Source organism: Eulemur rufifrons, chromosome 16 (assembly GCF_041146395.1).
Source record: "Eulemur rufifrons isolate Redbay chromosome 16, OSU_ERuf_1, whole genome shotgun sequence".
In the NCBI taxonomy this organism is placed as follows: domain Eukaryota; kingdom Metazoa; phylum Chordata; class Mammalia; order Primates; family Lemuridae; genus Eulemur; species Eulemur rufifrons.
Window position 1 is genome coordinate 60,400,177 of NC_090998.1, and position 22,545 is coordinate 60,422,721.

A 22,545-nucleotide genomic window follows, 5' to 3' on the forward strand; every position below is an offset into this window, starting at 1 on the left:
TTTACAAGATAAGTCAAAACACAGATTTTATATAGCCTAGATTTCTGCAGAATTTCTTGAATTCTTAGAAGTTTACATTCAAGTTAAGGACTATTTTAAGTAACATTGCAAATTGGGAGGAGAAATATGATGAGGCAGGAGAGGTCAACCTCATACACAATTGCTGGTTTATACTGAGAGAGGGCCATAGTGTATAAAATAATAGATTTTTTAAAATATGCTCACACTGGTATGGTAATATTTTTCAAACACCAGAAAGAAACTTGTTTCACCCTTTGAAATTATTCATTATTTTTGAAAGTATTTCATCCATATTTTCCTGGGTCTTAAGGCAAATTCCAAGGCTATTTCAGATCAGGAAATATAGACTTTTTGTTTTTCCCTGTTACAAAGCACAGGGCAACTGACCACCTGGGTTGGTTGGGTAAATCCCCTGGGGAAACTCACCAAACCATGTCTGCTTCTTGCAATGATTTTCATTTGATCATATCCTGGATAGCCACATTTTGTTGGGTTCATCATCATAGACCCAGTAAGCACTTAGCAAATTCTTAGAGTATGAATGAATAAATGAACAAAGAATGATTTAATAATATACAATGAATATGAATCACTGAATAACATTTTCAAGTTTCTGTGGCTAAATTTGTGACTGCCTTTTGTGAGAACAGGCAAATTCAGACATAGGTTTTACATAATGTATTTTAAATTTTGTTATTTGACTTAAAATTGGTTAAAATTCAGGGTCTCAGTTACAGATGTTTACCCATCTATCTTTTTCTGTATTTTATATGTTTATCGAAGACAAAAGCTAGTTTTTATTTACCCTTTTATAATCAGCAATTAACACAAAGTCTGGGGTATAGAAGGTACTCAATAAATCATTTATGGAGCAAAAACCAAGAAGGGACATTTTAAGCTTTGTTTAGAAAGTCCAAAGTACTCTTAAACCTCATGAGACATGAAATTGTGATGAAAGTAATGCAGCAAGTCCAAATATTATTTTTGGAAGTAAAACACATATCACTATGGTGTAAAAATTTGCCAGAGTAGTGGAAAAGCTACAAGGACTAGAGGCCTGTTTCAGTTGGCAAAACAAGGAGCTCTGGGGCTTTACAAACAAAAACAAAACCAAAGAAAACAGCAGAGTATTAGAGTTTTAAATAGGAAATCAAACCTTAAAAAATCAGAAATGAAATATGTAAGCTTTTTTTCTAGTAAATATTATTTCTTACCCAAAATCATCTTTAATTGTACATTAGAAGATATATTGATTCCAAAAGACTGTTGTTTACAGAGATGAGTCTTAAAAATAATAATTATTTTATTTTTATTCCATTTTTGTTTTTGAAGGAGAATTTCTAAAGTATCGATTTTAAATGCAATCTGAAGATTCAACATTTATGCTATGTTGAATATGTTCTTTTGAGAGTATTAAGAAAAACTGCACAAAAATGTTTGTGAAGTCTTGGGCCAGTTGGGAATTTCCTTCTAGCAGATAGCTATAAAGTTTACCAAAAGCAGTCTAGAAAATATTAATTTCAAATGCCTGAGGTTTAATATTATATCCAGATGGTTAAATAATGGCCTGCTCATTTTTAATTGAAATGATTCAATTAAATTGATGTAACCTTTTAAAGAGAAGAAAATGATTCCCCAAGCCAAAAAATTGTATTTTGTAAAATACTAGCAATTACTGACATGATTGCAAATTGTGTATTTAGGCTATGAGGATAATACTAACACTGTTATATCATCATGAATATCCTAAAGCTGCAGTCCTCAATCCCCAGGCCACAGACCGGTACCAGTTAGTGGCCTGTTAGGGACTGGGCTGCAGAGCTCCGCCCCACCCCCTTCCATGGAAATATTGTCTTCCATGAAACTTAGGAACTAGAGGGGGGTGCACAGCAGGAGGTGACCAGCCTGTGAGTGAGCAGAGAGAAGCTTCATCTGTGTTTACAGCCACCCCCCATTGCTCGCATCACTGCCTGAGCTCCACCTCTGCACCTCCCCACCCCTACCCTCTGTCCATGGAAAAATTGTCTTCCATGAAACCAGTCCCTGGTGCCAAAAAGGCTGGGGACTGCTGCCCTAAAGCATTTAACCTAATCATGATACTTTGTAATAGGAAACTATACATGTGTACTATTTTAGTTATTAAAAAAAACACAAAGCAATATGATGAACATTGAAAAAAGAAGTCAAGCTGTTTTTATTTACCAGTTTATATATCTGAAACAAGTAATATCTAACATATTTCCTTGTACATTAAAGGTATTAAAAATATCTAATGACTTGTTAGCATCTCTGATATGTTTCATATAATGTATTTATTTTGTCAGTACACTACCATAGCACAGTATATGAGACCTCAGTACCCAAATGTCTTTCAAGTTATGTTAGGTACCATAAGAAGACATTCTAATTGCTAGAAGTGACTTCTATAAATTTCCTCAGTCAATTCAAACTCAAGAATGAGAGCAAGAGAGAAAAACAGAGAGAATATGAATGAATATGAATGTAAACACAATTGAAATAGTTCTGGTGTTTCATTTCATTATTCCACTCTAAGAGCCCATGCCCCGGAATGAGTACAGATGGATGAGTTATATTTTTGGTTTTCTTGGCCTTTTGTAGAGTGCAATACGTAATGATTCTAGTGTTTAAGATATGCTTCTTTTCTATAACTTGGCTCTTTATATAAGCTAGCTACTTTATGTAGGGCTAAACTGAAGAAATTGTGATATATTCTAATGAGACCTAATGAGATCACCTAAGTAAGTATAAAGAAAGGAAGATCGGTGAAAAGACTCAGACTTACGAATGCCAAAGTTGGCATCTTTTGCCTCATTTGAATTTTCACTGGATTTCGACTGGTCTTTTTTGTGTTGTTAACATTTAAAACAGAAGAAGTTGCCAAATTGTTAAAACTTTTTTCAAATATTTTGAAAAAGGCAAGGAGTGATTAGGAAGTTGATAATATTTTAGCTCTACAAGAATGACATCTGCCAAGCTCATCCAAATTTTTGTTAATTTCAACATATGTTTGTACGTGTTTACAAAGTTTATTATACTCTAAATAAAAAACCTGTCCATAACTACCTTTAAGTAGATCATATCCTAATTAAAAATAGATAAATAAAACAAATTCAGTTGGGTGAAAGAAGTGCTATAATCAGGATTATAAATATTTGAATTGGACACTCACAGGATACAGAGGAAGATCAGGTACGAGCCTTGGGTGTTTGAAAAAGGTTTTGAGAGAGGAGACAATTTAGCTGAGGTCATGTAAGAGTTAGTTTGGGAAGAATGTATATAGAGAGAAATGCAGTAAGGGGTGCATGAGAGAACACTTGAAGTACAAAGCAGCTCTGTGTGACTATATGTAGGCAAGCAATGGGAAACTAGGCTAAAACATAGGCAAAGATCAGAATTTGAAGAGTCTTTGTACCACGCTAAGGTTTTCAGAATGTATTTCCATTCTTTAAAGGATGCACTATAAACCCAGACCAGAGGGAGAGATACCAATTAGGAGATTACAGCAATAGTCTGCTGGGAAGTGGTGATATCGTTAGTTAAGACAATGGCAATGGGAATGAAGAGATGCAGATGGAAGGAATAGAGATCTGATTGAGCTTGGTGACCAGTTGGACGTAGGTTGAGGTTATGCATGATGGAGAAAACTAAGTTTTTGTTTTTGGGTAGGTGGTTCCCCAATAGTACTCAGAATGGACATGTATGGTTATATAGGTTGTATACTATCCATATATGCACAACTGAGTGGCTGTCTAGCTGAAATCCAGATGACACTCTCCATGTAAAGCCATGCTCGTGGAACTAGACAAAGGCTACACAGGCTAGTGGCAGACCTAGAAGTAACCCATGAGGAATATAGGTAGGTTTAGTATAAACTGTACTGATAAAATTCATTTTCTGATTCTAACTTTTTGACTCATATGGGTCCAAGAAGAGTATTCAATATCTCATCTTTCTGAAGCTAAGATAAGGTGGTACTAGATTCACTATTTGGTAAAGAGAGAGGGATACAATCCTCGAGATCAGTCCCATAAATCAGCATCTCACAGGATATGTACCAACCCATTATCTGAACCTAGTTCTCTCTTGAGGAACAGGGAATAGCATGATAACCTGGACCACAAACTGCCTGAAAATGAGCTGCTTTTCTCCAAGCCTTTTCATCATTCTTTCTGGCAGCCTCCTCTTTATGCCTTCACCAAATCCTGCAAAATTGATTTCTGCTCTAGTGATACGAAAGCTTGCTGTTTGAGAGGAATGGCTGCCTGGTTTGTCAAACCTTTCTTTGTTACTGGGTATCACATGTCTTCTCCTTAGGTTCTGAGCCTTTTCAGCTCCTGTAAATCCCTCACTCCTGACTGTGCTAGCACTCAGTGACCTCCTTCTTTCTTGCTTCTGTTCTGCCCTGACCTTTCCTTTCTGTGTATGCCTTGACTCTAGTTTGCCTTCCTGAGGTGAGAGATGGTCCAGGTTAAGGAGCAATAATCTATGAATTGCAATCCTGTTTTGGCAGGAAGCAGAAATCAAATGGAAGTTACTAAACAGAGGCCAGAAACAGAGACAAGGGTGTGGGTTGTAAGGCAGTGGCAGGGGAGCATCTGGCAATGTTTTAGACCTGGAGATAGGTTAGGCCATGCATCAGCACTGAGGAGACTGCCGATGAAATCTCAGAAAACTAAGACACCTGGCCAACCAGGGTGGCATCATCAACCCACCTCTCTTTTCAGGTTTTATCCTTTTCCTCTGTTTAACGCAATTCAAGTGTCATTCTTGCATTTTTTCTTTATCCATGTTACAATATAAGGAGACAGCAGTTAGCTGTTTGTTCTAGGAAATATAAATGGCCATTTTGAAAGTGTGCCAGACAGGAACTGCTGCAAGTTTTCATTGCTACTGCTGCCATCTGTTGTTCTTCAGTGCAGGGATATGAATTTCTTGGCGAAGATCTCTCTAATTCTGAACGATCTTTCACCCCCTTCTAGAGATATTCACTCACTGGCATGGCTTTTTAAAGCAATGTTCTTTACCAAGGCAATGTTCTGAATGTTTTAGAATGGAAGAATTTGGAATGTTTTATTATAAAACACGTTATATATCTCAGATGAAAAATATTTCTTCTTTGTTAATAACATTTCCCTTTTAAAAATAAAAATATTTTGTTGAATTCTTATTAGTTTAACGTAGCTGTTTCAAGCAATGTAAAAGAGAATAGATACGTTTTCAACGTTGTTCACAGTAAGCTCTGTAACTAAGTTGTTGAGCTTTATCTAAGCTTTTATTTCTACATAAAGTTTCCCTTTTCACTCAACCTTGAAATTATAGTAATTTGAGTGCTTCCGTTCTTCCGAAAAAGATAGCTAATGCCAAAAATCTTTCGAGTGAGAAAAAAAGGTTTTTGAAAGGGGAGACAATTTAGCTGAGGCTTAATAGCTCTGATTGCTATTTATTAAGTAGAATGCCTATAACTAAATGTTCAGATAGCCAAAAAGTAGTCTGAATATTCAAAGGTGAGAATTACACATTTTCTAAATTAAGGTAAAAGTGTGTCTCCATAATAACTTACTGATTTCTATATTCCCAGTGTCTGCCATTATGGTGCCAGTCAGTACATGCTTGATGCACTAATAAACGAGTAAAACTATGCATGCTACCAATTCTTCAAAATAATAGATCAATTTTGTAATTTTTGTTTTGTTTTAAAAATTTTTAAATTTAAATTTAAAAAAGCTTTTTAAAAGGCTTGAATTCTTAGTTAAATTTGTATATTTTTAAGTTGTAGTCAGTCTTTAAAAAAAAACTTCTCCACATCACTATGATATTTAAAACAGCATGGTATTACTGCACAAAATCAACAAATAGGTCCGTGGAACACATTTATTAATCACTACAAAATGCTCAGATATCGTATATTATGACTTGATAAGTAAATAATAATAAACAGAGAAGTAGTTGTCAATAAATGTTCTCCAAGAAATTCACTAGCCATTTGTAAAAAAAGGAAAACAAAAACCATAAAACAAAACAAAAACAACTTTCTCACCCTCACAGAAAAATGAAATATAAAAGAAAGAGGAGGAGGAGAAATCAAATTATATGTGTAAAATTTCCTGAGAGAAGATATTATTCCTGGGAGAAAGTATTATAAAAGAAAATACCAAACATCAGTAGAGTTGACTAAAACATTTTTGAACAAAAAATTTCATTAATAAAAAGAAAAAACATGGAAATAGATTTAAAAATATGTGCAACATTTTTTAACAGGTAGAAATCTAATATAAATGAATTATTTAAACTCTATACACAAAAATATACAAATGTCATAGATAATTTATGGAAATAAAATAGCTAATAAAATTATAGAAAACTCAATCTCACTATTTGATGTATGTAACTTAAAATTATAATTACCTGTTTCACATGTCAAAACATTTGAATTACTGAAGGAAACCACACTACCTAAAAGCATCCAAAGTTTTGTAAGATTAGCACTCTCCTATAGTGTCAGGAGTATAAAATTCTGTGTTCTTCATTTGTTAAGCCGTATCTGCAGTGTTTCAAATGTTCATGTTTTGTGAATCAGTCATTGTCTTTCCAAAAATTTATCCTAAGAAAATAATCAAATAACATAACCTAAATATGTATGTATAAAGGTATTCATTGCAGTGTTATTTATAATAGTTAGAAAAATTATAAAATATTTCATTCATCTTAAAATACAAATGGTTAAATATATAATAATCCATATAACATGATTATAGAGTCATTATAAATTATGGTTTAGAAAAATGTTAATGACATTAAAAATCATTGTAATTAATATGAAGTGAATGAATAAGGTACAGATAGTATAATCAGCAAGATGCCAATTAGGTAGATTTGCATGTGTATATGCAGTACATCCAGAAAATGATTGGACAGAAATCATCCAAATGTTAATGGTGGTTACTTCTGGGTGAGATTACAGTTGATTTACTCTGTTCCTTTGTATTTCTGGACTGCTGAGTTTTCCACAATGAACATACATTGGTTTGCAAATCTATATAAGATATAAAAAGATACCAAATGGTCTTCAATGAATCTTTGAGTTAACTTTCATGTGTATCATATGTTATATTCTCAATTTACCAAAAATAGAAGACTTTTAAATAAACTTGTACTTATTTCAACCATATGACAGCATCTTAAAAATTAGCATTAAAATAAACTAGCAAAACCATTATGAGCATTGTTCCAATAATGTGTTTAGACAAAAGAAATGTTAATAAGCTTATTTTATCTCCCTTGTGATTTCAGCCTATGTAATTAAAAAAAAACGATGTTCCTTCTTTGCCTCAGATATCATTAAAACATAAAAATCTGCCTGACTGCATAAATCCATTCTAAACATCACTTATTACATTTAACTAAGTCTACCTAGGGCTTCCTTTTATAAAGAACAAGAGCTTTCTATTTTTTTTTCTTTTTATCTAACACTGTCTGATGCCACAATAGAATAATTGTAAATCTTCATTATTTGTTCTCTAGAGAAAATAAAAGGAAATAAAAAGGTCAGCGTATAAAGCTTATTGATTGTTCATATTATACAAAACCCACACAGTATTAATGTTAGTCTCTATGAATATTTCATGGATAAATTCAGAGCATTATGTGCACACTAAAAATAATGAGAATGAAAACACTTCGACCTTATGTGTATAGGAATTGCTAGTTTATCAAGAGTTATACTCTTAAGCTATCATATTGTAAACTCATATAGGCTTCCCTTGATTTGTGACAATAATGATACTAAATGCAAACAGATCATGGGATTAAAATTATGTTTTGATAGATTTCTTTTTTTTTTTAACTTTTCCAAAAATCCTTCCATGCATTTATTGTCAGTAGAAGGCATACAAAAGATCTAGAGTCATTTTTTTCTCTTTAACCACATTCCAATCAATAGCAAATCCTGTCATTTCTACCTCAAAATGTGTCTTGAACTGACTTCTTTTATTATAATTTACTTGTAATTCCTCATCAAAAACTGATGAATGTTGCAATAGCTTCTTCACTGAGCTCCCACTTCTATTCTTCCTTACCTCTAATATATTCATAGCACTAAAATTGTATTTTTAAGACATATTGTCTGCTCGTGTCATTTCAGTGCTGAAAACTATTTGAATGCCTATTATATTTCTAAGAAACTCTAATTTCTGACCACTGTCTATAAAATCCTCCTTTTCAATCTCAGAACCTGCATGTTCCCCCTTGCCTGCTTCTCTAGTCCCACTGGTCTCTTGATTTTTGTTACCTCCAGATTTTTACGCTTGGTGTCTCTTCTTCCCTTATCACTCTTTCCTCTGCCCTTCCAGCTTTACTTGCCCACATAATGCCTATTTAAAGTTACCTCTTCAGAGAAGCACATATTCTATCAAACTTAGTCGGTCCCTCTCCTTTGTATTCCTTTTACTTCATCCACTTGATTTTGACTACAGTCAGTAATTATTTGCACATTTGAGTGTTAGAATGAGGGGATGACTCACGGATAATGACTGTAGTTTGGTACTATGTAAGACTACGGTTATTTACGGATTTATTTCACAAACATTAAAGTGCTACATTGGGCCAAATGCCACCCTGAGCACTGAGACTATGAGAGAGAAGCCACTGTCCTTTCTCTCATCCACAATCCCATAACTGAGACAGCTCTGTAGGCAGAAAAATCACAGTATGATGGAAGCGCAGTCGTAGTAAACACAGACCTGGAAGAATTAAAGTTTTCTTGGACATCATAGGAGGATTCATAGAGGAAATAATGTTTCAACTGGATTCTAAATTGGTTATTGAAGCTCCAGCAGATTGCACAGTTGGTGAGCAATGGCAGGATGTAACACCTTAGAAGGTAGAAGGAAATTTGTAAAGACTACAATAAAAATCATGTACATTGTATACATTGAGAGTAATTTAATTAACATAAAATCACTTTAGTGTATTGATATTGATACATACTGAGGTTTTTCCAATTTGAAAATCTCTTTTAAAGACTGTTCTTTCCTTCATGGTAATAAAACATTTTCCAGGGCAATGCTGAATAAAGCTTTCTTGAAATACACTTTATTGCTTTCTACCAATGACCCTGAAGTAATACAGAATTTACACTTCAGTGGTTGCCATGCTCAAACTTGACAGGTAGTCAGTCCATCGTGTTTGCTGAAAAAAGTGTATGGTGTAGGACTAAGTGGTTTTGTGCTCATTTAGTTTTCAGGAAAAAATTATTGACTTAATATTTTGATACTAAAACCCAAAGCCTAAACAGTTAATTCTTAGTATTTTTATTATTATTGCAAAGGTCGTTGTGTCTAAATAATATTTTTAAAAGATATATCTATCTCCTTATGAGTATTATTTAAATTACCATAAAATGGGGAAAAAAGCTATTATGAGATATGGAGGTATTTTTTTAAATGGTGCCTTCATTTTGTTACACAAATGTTATCTACTTTTCTCTTAAAAACAAAGAGCTTGCCCAAAAGATTTTACAAAATGTTCTTATGGGTAGCTAAGTTTACTTCATTTTTCTTTTCATGAAATGATTATTTTTAGTCGTAAATATTTATTAAAACCCTTAAAACTCTTACCCTATGATATGTTATTAGACTATTGGCCATCTTTTAGGTTGGAAGGGAGCAGATTATATTTTTTTCAGTATACATGTCATGAGAATTTTGACAATGGACCTCTGACATGCCAACAAAATTTTAGGAGATTGTACCCACTCTTTATTCCAGTCTTTAGGTTTTTTTCGCTTCTGCTATTTCACCTATACCAGAAAATACCCATTTTATAATAGACACTTGTGGAATAAATGTAAATCTCTCATCTAAGTATCTAACTCTGTCTAGATACATCTAGTGTATTATCCTGTATATTTGGTGAATACCCATAGATCTCAAGCACTGGAATGAAAATTTTAATTATATTATCACAATGATTTACCTACCACTGACAAACTTCACTCCAGAATTTGTCTTTTTAACTTTTTGAGGTGTTAGAAAATGGAGACAAGGATATGTGAGCTTTAATTTAGAACCCATTTCAAGACCTGTTCAATAAATCAAAGTGATGTTTAGAAGACTGAGACACAAGTGGGAGTGACATCCAGGAATCTAATTCAGTGTACAATAACCCATTCATGGTTGTGATATAGAGTACAATTAAGTGATTATGTCAGCATTAAGAATTGGGCGAATAGGCAATCATTATTCATTGATTTATTAAGCTAGTGTTGATTGAGTGCCTATAGCATTCAAGGGACCATTCTTAAAGCTGGAAATATTAATGGAACAGTGAATAAAACATTCAAAGATTTCCAATTCTCATGGATTTTCATGTTCTTTGATAATAAAACGGATAAATTAATTAAATATGTAGTATGTTGAATGATGGTAATTGCTAAGAGAGGGTAGGGCAAGAAGATAAGAAGTATGTATGTAAAGAGGAAAATCCTAATTGTTAGGGCATCCAAGGAAGACCTAACTGAGAAGGTGGTATTTCAGTAAGGATCATAATGAATGGATAAGTGAGACATGTGGTACCTGGAGGAAGAACTTTATGCTGTTGGAACACCATGGCATACCACAGGCTCTTGTTCCATATTGTTTCCAATACCATTGACCTAGAACACTCAGATACTAACAAATATTATAATATCCATAGTTATGTTTCATAAATAACCATTCAGTAGATAAATGAAGCATTCAAAAAGGTACAGAAACATTGTTTACGTGGTTATTTCTTATATTAACTTTTAATAAACAAACAAAAAAGTATACTCTCAAAAGGTTAGAAGGGAGAAGGTGTTCCTATAGAAATCAGAAATAATGTCACCTTAGTAGACAGCACTTTACTTTCATGATTGCAGTTAAATTAGAGCAGAGTCCATCTAGACAATTCAGTAGTGAGCACATTTCTTTATTTAACTAATGGACAATTTGAAGAGATTGAGGTTACTGTTGAATATCTGATGTGTAGAAATTGGTTGTTTATTGACACAAAATTTCTCTGCTTTACATGTATGAAGAGGACAGTTGACCCAGCAATAGGAAATATCAAAGAGGCTGACTGAATATCTGCCATCTGAAGTGCTACGCACCAAAAACACAACAGTCTGCTGAATAATTACAAATAGCATTTTTCTCTGGAATGACTTCTAAATTTGAAAAATTATTTTAATAATTATTTAGCTAACATTTCAGAATCCCTCATCATAAAAAGCCGAAAAAAATTACTTTAATCTATAATGCATTTATTTTTAAGCAGGCCTGCCTCTAACTCTGAATCTATTGGTGAATGTGAGGATCATAGCTATAAATACACTACACGATAACTAAAATTGGCCCAATTGAGTTATTGAGCATTAAAAATCTATAAACTAAAAGCTATGGCAAACAATCATTTTCTACTTAGAATAATTAGTTGCCATTTGATCTATTTCTCTTCCTCCTTTGTGTAATTGTTTTATAAGGTCTGTGAATTTTATACTTCCATGTGTTTTTTTAATAGTTTTTTATTTCAAAATGTTAGGGGGTACAATTCTTCTTGTTACGTGGATGAATTGTATAATGCTGAAGTCAGGGTTTTTAGAGTGCCTGTCACCAGAATAGGGTATGTTGTACCTGATAGGTAAGTTTTTATCCCTTACACTCCTCACCCCCCCTTCTTATTTTTCAATGTCCTTTACACCACTTTATGACCATGTGTACCTATCATTTAGCTCCCACTTATTAGTGAGAACATGTGGTACTTCTTTTTCTATTCCTGAGATATACCACTTAGGATAATGTTCTCTAGTTCCATCCAAGTGGCCGCAAATGACATTATTTCATTCATTTTCATGGCTAAATAGTACTCCTTGGTATATATTAATATATACCACATTTTCTTTATCCACCCATAAATTCATGGGCACTTAGTTTGATTCCACATCTTTGCAATTGTGAATTGTGCTGCAATAAACATTTGGGTACAGGTGTCTTTTTGATATAATGGCTTCTTTTCCTTTGAGTAGACACCTAGTAGTGGGATTATTAGATAAAATAGTAGGTCTACTTTTAGTTCTTTGAGGCATCTTCACACTATTTTCCATAGAAGATATACTAATTTATAGTCTCACCTACGGTGTATAAGGTTTCCTTTTTCACTGCATCCATGCTAACATCTATTGTCTTTTGGCTTTTTAATACTGGCCATTCTGACAGGGCTAAGGTGGTATTTCATTATGATTTTAATTTGCTTTTCCCTGATGAATAGTGATGTTGACATTTTCTCACATGCCTGTTGGCCATTTGAAAAATCTCTGTTCATGTTTTGCCCACATTTTAGTGGAGTTATTTGTTGTTTTCTTGCTGGTTTGTTTGAGTTCTCTCCAGATAATGGGTATTAGCTCTTTGTTGGCTGTACAGTTTGCAAATATTTTCTCCCATTCTGTTTTGTTGTCTATTTACTCTCCTGATTATTTCCCTTAGTATGCAGAAACTTTTTAATTAAGTCTCATTTATTCATTTTTATTGTTGCAATATTTTCCTTTGGGGTCTTAGTCATAAATTCTTTGCCAAGGCCAATGTCTAGAAGAGTTTTTCTTATGGTTTCAGGTCTCACATTTAAGTCTTTAATCTGTCTTGAGTTAAGTTTTCTGTATGGTGTGAGATAAGGATCTTTTTTCATCCTTCTACATGTGGCTATCCAATTTTCCCAGCACCGTTTCTTGAATAAGTCATCATTTCCCTGGAGTATGTTTTTGTCTGCTTTGTCAGAATTCAGTTGGTCATAGCTATGTGGTTTTATTTCTGGGTTCTCCATTCTGTTCCATTGGTCTATATCTCTACCTTTGTACCAGTAACAACCTGTTTGAGTTACTGTAGCCTTGTAGTATAATTTGAAGTCAGGTAATGTGATGCCTCCAGATTTGTTCTTTTTGCTTAAGATTGCTTTGGCTATTCAGGCTCTGTTTTTGTTCCATATGAAATTTAGGATCATTTTCTCTAGATCTGTGAAAAAGGACTTCAGTATTTTGATGGGAATTGCATGGAATCTGTAAATTACTTTGGGCTGTATGGACATTTTAACAATGTTGTTTCTTCCAATCCATGAGCATGGGATGTTTCCTATTTGTTTGTGTCACCTATAATTCCTTTCATTTGTGTTTTGTAGTTCTCCTTGTAGAGGTCTTTCACCTCCTTGGTTAAGTCTCTTTCTAGGTATTTTCTATATGTCTGACATAGAACTATTTTCTTTGCAGCTATTGTAAATGGTATTGCATTCTTCATTTGACTCTCAGCTTGACTGTTATTAGTATATAGAAATGCTATTGATTTGTGTACACGGGATTGATTTTGTAACCTGAGAGTTTGCTGAATTTATTTATCTATTCTAGGAGTCTTTTTTTGGAGTCTTTAGGGTTTTCTAGATACAAGATCGTATCTTCAGCAAATGGGGATAGTTTGACCTCCTCTTTCCTGATTTCATTGACCTTTATTTGTTTCTCTTGCATGATTCCTCTGGGTAGGACTTCCAGTATTATGTGGAATAGAAATGGTGGCATTTGGCACCCCTACCTTGTTCCATTTCTTAGGGGGAATGTTTTCAATGTTCCCCCATTCAGTGTGATGTCGGCTGTGAGTTTGACGTATATGTCTTGTATTATTTTGAGGTATGTTCCTTCTATGCCTAGTTTCTTGAGGGTTTTTATCACGATGGGGTGCTGGAATTTATCAAATGATTTTTCTGCATCTATTGAGATGATCATATTTTTTGTTTTTACTTCTGCTTATGTGGTGAATCACATTTATTGATATGCATATATTGAACCATCTTTGCATCCCTGGGATGAAACTCTCTTGATCGTGGTGGATTATCTTTCTGATCTGCTGCTGAATTTGGTTTGCTAGTATTTTGTTGAAATTTTTGCATCTGTGTTCATAAAGGGTATTAGTCTGTAGTTTTCTTTTTTTGTTATATCTTTTCCTGGCTTTGATATCAATGATACTGTCTTTGTAGAATGAGATAGGGAGGGTTCCCTCATTCCCAATATTATGGAACAGTTTCAGTAGAATGGGTGCCAGTTCTTATTTGTAGATCTGGGAGAAATCAGCTGTGAATCCATCTGGACTAGGGATTTTCTTTGTTGGAAGTTTTTATATTACTGTTTCAATCTCACTACTCGTTATTGGTCTATTCAGGATTCTTATTTCTTTCTGATTCAGGTTTAAGAGGCTGTGTGTTTCTAAGAATTTATCCATTTCCTCTAGGTTTTCTAGTTTGTATGCATAGAGGTTTTCATAGTGCTTACAGATGATGTTTTATATTTCTGTGGCATCAGTTGTAATGTTTCCTTTTTCATTTTTGATTGAGCTTATTTGAGACATTTCTTTTCTATTTATGGTTAATCTCACTAGTGGGCTATTAATTTTGTTAATGTTTTCAAAGAACCAACTCTTTGTTTCACTGATCCTTTGTATTTCTTTCTGGTTCCCATTTCATTAATTCTGCTCTGAGTTTTATTATTTCTTTTATTCTGCTAGCTTTGGGTTTGATTTGTCCTTTTTCTAGTTCCTTTAGGTGTGACATAAGGTTGTTAATTTATGATCTCTGTCTTTTTGACATGTGCATTTAAGGCTTTGAACTTTCCCTTTAGCATTGCTTTTTCTGTATCCCATAGATTTTGGAAACTTGTGTCACCTTTGTTGTTCAATTTGAAAACGTTTTGCATTTCTTTTTTGATTGTGTCAATGAGCCAAAGATTGTTCAGCAGCAGGTGGTTTAATTTCCATAATTTGTGTAGTTTTGAGTTTTCCTCTTGAGTTTCTAGTTTTATTCCATGTGGTCTGAGAAGATACATGGTATGATTTCAATTGTTCTGTATTTACTGAGACTGGTTTTGTGGCCTAACATGTGATCTATCTTGGATAATGACCCACATGCTGATGAGAAGAATGCATATTCTACAGTTATTGGGTAGAATGTTCTGTAATGCCTATTAAGTCCATTTGGTCTACAGTCCCATTTAAGTCCAGTGTTTCTTTGTTGATTTTCTGCCTCAGTTATCTGTCTAGTTCAGTCAGTTGTCAGTGGAGTATAGAAGGCCCTGGCTTTTATGATGTCACTATTTATTTCTGTCCTTCAATCTAGTAGAATTTGCTTTATGAATCTGGGAGGTCCCATGTTAGGTATATATATATATATATATATATATATTTATGACTTATATCTTTTTGAATCTTGTTTATCATTATACAATCACGATTTTGTCTTTTTTTCAAACTGTTGTTAAAGTCTGTTTTATCTGATATTAGAACAACTACTCCTGCTTGCTTTTAGTTTCCATTTGCATGGAATATTTTTTTCCACCTCTTTGAATCTATGAGAATCTTTGTGAATTAAATGGGTTTCTTAAAGATAGCATATATTTGGGTTGTATTTTTTAATTCGTTCAGCCAATCTACATCTTTTCAGTAAGACCATTCACATTCAATGTTAGTATTGATATGTAAGATACCATTCTGGTCATGATTTTTGTTGTTACCTAGTTGCTTTGTTCTCTCCCTTGTGTTACTGTTTTATAAGATCTGTGAGTTTTAGCTTTTGTGTGTTTTTCCACTGATATGTATTGATCTATTCCATGTATAGAACACTTTTAAGCATTTCTTATAGAGCACATTTAGTGGTAACAAATTCCTTTATTGTTTGCTTGTCTGTGAAAGATTTTATTTCTCCTTCATTTATAAAACTTAGTTTTGTAAGATATAGAATTCTTGGCTGACAGTTATTCTGTTTAAGGAAAGGTCCTAAAAATAGGACCTCATTCCTTTCTGGCTCGTTAGGTTTCTGTTGAGAAGTCTGCCATTAATCTGTTGGTTTTTCATTTGCTTGTTACTTGCTGTTTTCACCTCATGTTTCATAGGAGTTGCTCCTTCACATTGACTTTCGTCAGTTTATAACCCTTGGTGATGCCCTTTTTGCAATGAATCACCCAGGTATTCATTGAGCTTGTTGTATCTGGATGTCTAAATCTCTAGGAAGACCAAGGAAATTTTCCTCAATTCTTCCCTCAAATAGGTTTTCCAGGCCTTTTCTTTCTATTCTTCAACCTCAGGAATGCCTATGATTCTTACATTTAGCCATCGTATATGGTAAATAAGAATATAAGAAATATAAAAAAATAAGAAATAATCTCATATTTCTTGTAGGCTTTGCTACTTCCCTTTGCTTCTTTGTTCTTTATTATTGACTGACTATATTAATTCATAAGAGTTGTCTTTAGGCTCTGAAATTCTTTCTTCTACTTGGTCTAGTCTATTCTTAAAACTTTCCACTGTTTTGTATTTCCCTAAAAGAAGTTTTTTATTTCCAGAAGTTCCATTTGTTTCTTTTTAATGTATCTATCTCTTTAGTAAATTTTTCATTCCTTTCCTGAATTATTTTTCTGGTTTGAGTTGGTTTTTCATTTTTTCTTGGATCTCATTGAGCTTCCTTACAATCTATATTTGGAATTCTTTATCTGTCACTTCAGCATTTTCATTTTGGTTGGGATCCATTTCTGGAGAATTGGTGTGCTCCTTCGGAGGGGGTGGGTCCTTTCACTCTTTTTCATACTTCTAGTGTCCTTACACTGATTCCATCTCATCTGGAGCAGCTGTTGCTTCTTGTTTTTTGATTTTCTTTTGTTTAGATCAGACATTTTTCCCCCCTTAATCTTAAGGATATGTCTGTAGCATATGTTAGGTAAGGATTTTTGAGTTTGCTCATGAGTACTTTGATGGGGATCTAGATTTGGATGGATACCTTGGTTATAGATATCCTTAGTGTGGTGGTTTTCTGAATTACTAGTTATTTGTAGGAGTAGCAGTAGTGTACTATGTGTGTGGGCAGATTCCCTGTCTCTTTTTGACAAGGAGATATGGATATCTTTGAAATCCTTTCTCTCTCAAGCCTTGTGGTCTTCTTAACAGTATGAATTATATTGCGACACCCTGTTCAATCTCTAAGTCAGTAGGTGGTGCTTGTCAGTAACAGCCAGCCACACCATGTATGACTGAATAAGTAAATGCTACAAAAGGCTGTATAAGTTGTCCTCCCTTCCAATAGGTGATGCTTGCAGGAAAGAGCTAGCTGCAGTGGTATTTTTGGAGACCTGTGAATGGCTCTAGGACATCAGGAGAAGCACTGAGGTGCCCTAGGTGGTGGGTAGGGCCCTGGAGCTCCCAGGGGACTCCTTATTTTCCACAACAACAAAGGTAGATAGAGGAGCAAGGCTGGGCTGGGCTGGGCCAGGTGAGCCTGTGTTCAAGCTCCATTAAGGCAGGTCACAAGTGCTGTGTCAGCAGCAGTCAAAGGTCAGCTCCTAGACCGATGGGGAAAGCCACCAGGGAAGGGCTAAAGCAGCCTCACCAAGCCAAAAAGTCTGTTCATAAGGTTAGGGTGGTCCTGAGAGTCACAGTCTGGCTGTCAGGAGTGGGTTTCACTCTTCTCCCTCCTCCCCTGCCCTGTGGATCTCCTTCTAGCATCTGGCCACAAGCAGTAGCCCAAAACTAGGTGAGCTAGTTTAAGCCACATGTCCATTTTATGAGACTTAACTTTTGTCTATATATAATATCTTTATCCAGTGTGCATGGATACATTTAGGAGAGCATAGGTAAGTGGTAATACATCCCAATAGACTAGGAACCTTCCAGTAAGTGAAATGAACTCTGGTACACCTCTTCACATTGTAGAGTTCTCATTCTCCTTCAGGTTATCCTGCTTATCTTACATTATTGCTGCATCATCTGACACATTGACTAAATGAAGGTGCCCATGTAGCCTGCACATGAATATTAATATAACCTATTTCATTGATTATTCTTTAGATTAAAAACAAATATACAGTCATGTGCTACATAATGGCATTTTCATCAATGATGAACTGCTTATGTGACTGTGGTCTTATAAGATTAAAATACCATATTTTTACTGTACCTTTTCTATATTCAGATATGTTTAGATACACAAATACTTACCATTGCGTTACAATTGACTACTGTATTCAGTACAGTAACATGCTGTACAGGTTTGCAGCCTAGGAGCAATAGGCTATACCATATAGCCAAGGTGTGTAGTTGGCTATACCATCTAGGTTTGTGTAAGTATGTTCTGTCATGTTCACACAACAAAAAAAAAAAGTCACTTAACAATGCTTTTCTCAAAATGTGTTCCCATTATTAAATGACACCTGACTGTATTCAGAATTTCAGATATTTCTCTTATATCCCAAATGGATTCCCTGTGTACCCTGTGCCTCAGGTGCATTTCATTTTAGAGTCTACTGCTTTGTGAAGGAGGGGTCGATGAAGGGTGTTGAGCAGGGATGTGGCCATATGTGATTATTTGACCACTGACCCAGGTTTAACAGATCTATTGGGAAAGATCAAAAGCAAGAAGACCAGATGGGAGGATGTTTTATATTGTCCAGGACAGAAATGCAAGGCATGGCAGGAAGGCAGGAGGGATCCTATGATGGAATAGATTTCAATATTCAATTCTTGGTGAATGATGGGAAGTAGTTACTAAGGAAAAAGAATGAAGAATGAATTTCTGGTTCCTGACTAAAGCACAGGCTTTTGATGTTTAAAACAAAGGATGAATACTTACATGCTTTATGATTCCTGGTGGCTCTTTCAGAAAAAAAAAATCAGCTGTAATGTTATTCTTTCCTGATACCATGCAATATTTGTATCAGTGTTTTCATTCATTCCACAGACGTTCCCCTGGAACCCGGATCTGCTCTAAGCAATGATGTTTTTCCAACTATCAGATAAGGTTATTCTCAGGCAGCTACTCAATTCTTACAAACACGATTTTCTCAAAATGGAAAGTAAATAATTTTTCATCAAAAGATTTTAAAAAAAGATAGTCTTCCTAATACATGATTAATGTTATATGAAAATGTAGGTGACTTGTATTATGCATCCTGTGTTTGCTTCATTGCTCCTGCATGTCTTGCCTTTAGCTGGGATGACAGCAGTTCAGTGAGCAGTGGTCTCAGTGACACCCTGGATAACATCAGCACTGATGACCTGAACACCACATCCTCAGTCAGCTCTTACTCCAACATCACTGTCCCTTCCAGGAAGAACACTCAGGTGAGAATCATCTCCTTCCTTTTTCCAGTGCTTTGCCAACTTCTTCCTCCAAATTATTTTATTAAGGTGTAGAATAATCCCTTAATCCACAATAATTGCATAAACAGAATAAGGCAGAGCTAACGTGGACTCCCTTTGCCACTCCTAGACCCTGGACTGTCTTTATCATAGTCTTTCCTAAAGCTATAACCCTCAGGAGGTGCGACAATGTGCAACTCAGCCTATTTTGAATAATAAAACCAGCTTATACATATATTTTTTCTATTGACTATAATCTAATCCAGAAAGACCTATATGTTGCCGTATCTCTTTTTATAACACTGATATATTTGTTTAAAATCTAGCAATTATTTTAAAAGTATAATTTTGGATAGTTCTTAATTAATTTTATATTGATCGCTGAAATAAATTATTGGATCTCTTGTGAATGATAAATCAAGAATACACACTGCATAATCAGGTTTTATCTTGTCTTACTTTTCCTTGTTACATTTCACATAGAACATGTCTTCTTTTCTGGAGCATTTAATTGGGATTTCCTGCACATATTTATTCTGACATTCTCTAATATGTGCAAATGAGAATTATGTGGCTAAAATTAATAAAACCTGAGTGAAGACAGATTAAAATAGAAGAGTTTTTGGAATTCTTTTGAAATACAAATTATTGTTATATTTTAACCCGTTATCTGAAAGAATACTCTAGTGTCTTAATTCACATTTTCTTGATTTTTATGCACAAAGTTTTTCTATAATGTTTTTCTTTATAGCTGAAGACAGATTCAGAGAAACGTTCCACAACAGATGAGACCTGGGATAATACTGAGGAGCTGAAAAAAACAGAAGAGGACTTTGACAGCCATGGGGATGCTGGAGGCAAGTGGAAGAATGTTTCCTCTGGACTTCCTGAAGACCCTGAGAAGTCTGGGCAGAAAGCTTCCCTGTCCATTTCACAGACAGGTTCCTGGAGAAGAGGCATGTCTGCCCAAGGAGGAGCTCCATCTAGGCAGAAAGCTGGAACAAGTACACTCAAGACTCCTGGTAGGCTTGTCGTTTGGCAGCTGTGATTCAAGTGTTTTAATTTATTGTTTCCATTTAATTTTTATTTTCCTTTATAATAGGTTTTTTTTAAAAAGTCAGATTATTTTTTATATAGTTAAATGGTTTTTCTATCTAAGTTTCACATACTTTATCATACAAGCCCAGGTAAATATGAACGATCTGGGCATTCTCTAGAAAGCACCTTCATGACTGGGACTACTTTGTCAATTATTTCTGGTCATGTGGAAATAAAATAAGGCTGTTAATTTAAAAGTCAGGTTTCTTTTGTTATTACTTTTTAAATGCAAGTTTGTAATCTTTATGCTGAGAATGCCACTGACTTTCACTAAACTCTGAGAGAAAAAAGCAATAATACTCATCTAATGAATTGGAATACTGAAGATTTGAAATGTTTGTGAATTAGACTTTATGAAAGAAGACTGAAAGAATTCTGCAAAATTGTACCCTTCTTTTTTTGGAAGACTTCCCTTATTTTTAAAATAGGGCCTAATTATAAACAGTGGCACCTAAAGTACTGATATAACAGGGTATTCCAAATATAATCATCCCACAGATAATCAAATGAATTACTTTTCTAGTATTTATCTTGAATAGGACTAAGTGCTATCCTTATAAAGGAAGAGAGTTGCAAGATATAAGACATAGCAAAACTGTGTGTTTTCATTTTATCTTTTCGATCTCTCATCACATTTCCTCTGACAGCTAAATTTTTGTAGCTATGCAGTCAACCCTCTTCAATACATTAGAGTTTATATCCAAAAATATAAACATGAAGGAACTGAAGCAACATAAAGAAAGCATTCACCTTTTACACATTGTTTCAAGAAGTGTTATTATGATATCAAAATATGCAGGCACACATGTTTCTATATTTCTCAATTAGGGAAAACTGATGATGCCAAAGCTTCTGAGAAAGGGAAAACTCCCCTGAAAGGATCGTCTCTGCAGAGGTCTCCTTCGGATGCAGGAAAAAGCAGTGGCGATGAGGGGAAAAAGCCCCCCTCAGGCATTGGAAGATCGACTGCCACCAGCTCTTTCGGATTTAAGAAGCCGAGTGGAGTAGGGTCGTCTACCATGATCACTAGCAGTGGGGCAGCCATCACAAGTGGTTCAGCGACACTGGGCAAAATCCCCAAATCTGCTGCCATCGGTGGGAAGTCAAATGCAGGTAGAAAAACCAGTTTGGATGGTTCACAGAATCAGGATGATGTTGGGCTGCACGTTAGCTCGAAGACCACCTTACAGTATCGCAGCCTGCCCCGCCCTTCAAAATCCAGCACCAGTGGCATTCCCGGCCGGGGTGGCCACAGATCTAGTACCAGCAGTATTGACTCCAACGTCAGCAGCAAGTCAGCTGGTGCAACCACCTCAAAACTGAGAGAACCCACTAAGATTGGGTCAGGTCGCTCCAGTCCTGTCACCGTCAACCAAACAGACAAGGAGAAGGAAAAGGTAGCAGTCTCAGATTCAGAGAGTGTCTCTTTGTCAGGTTCCCCCAAATCCAGCCCCACCTCTGCCAGCGCCTGTGGTGCACAAGGGCTCAGACAGCCAGGATCCAAGTACCCAGATATTGCGTCACCTACATTCCGAAGGTAAGGATGTGTAAAATGATGCTGGGAAAGCATAAAATTATGTATGTTATATACCCATGTTATATATATAAACATATATATTTATATATCCTATATATATTCTAACATACATATATAGTAGAATCTTTTAAAGTGCAGTGAGTTCTAAGAAGCTGATCCTATAAATATCTAGTAAAAAAAAGATGCTCGTTTTGAGAAATGGTTAAACTTCATGGTTTCACTATCATTGTGTGTGTATATGCCACACAGACACCATATAGGAGACTTAAAAGCAGATGGCAATACCTAGATGTAGTGCTGAAGCAAGGTATTAACTTGTAAAATTTCTGTTTCTCTTTCCACAATTAAAAACAAAACAAAATAGGTCATTATGGCTATTGGCATTCATTTCCAGTGTTTGTTATCTTGCTGGCGCTTAATGAGTTGATGATCATGAATGTAGATGAAGTTATGTTCCTTGTAACCGATTGGACAGGAACACTAGACAGATTCATACAGTACTATATCTTGACATACTAAAGAAAATCAAGGTATAATATGATTGACAGAATTTGAAAACATTTGGGTGTTGTGTATAGGAGAACAACTGAAAAGTGAGCTAAGTTTTCTAACTCGTCCTCAGTTGTCTTTGACATGACTCTGGTAAGCACCATGATTTGATTTCTGCATTGATATTGTGTTTGGTATTAAATATGTAAA

At 34.9% G+C, this 22,545-nt stretch overlaps 1 protein-coding gene across 3 annotated transcripts in view; it reads left to right on the plus strand.

Annotated features, from left to right (window-relative positions):
- NAV3 (neuron navigator 3) overlaps positions 1-22,545 on the plus strand; it is a 332,556-nt gene that overhangs the window by 219,855 nt on the left and 90,156 nt on the right. For all 3 annotated transcript variants that reach the window (XM_069491594.1, XM_069491595.1, XM_069491596.1), the window contains exons 13-15: positions 19,061-19,193; positions 19,963-20,233; positions 21,138-21,846. In XM_069491594.1, coding sequence (XP_069347695.1) covers positions 19,061-19,193; positions 19,963-20,233; positions 21,138-21,846 — 1,113 coding nt within the window. The remainder of the gene's footprint in view (positions 1-19,060; positions 19,194-19,962; positions 20,234-21,137; positions 21,847-22,545) is intronic.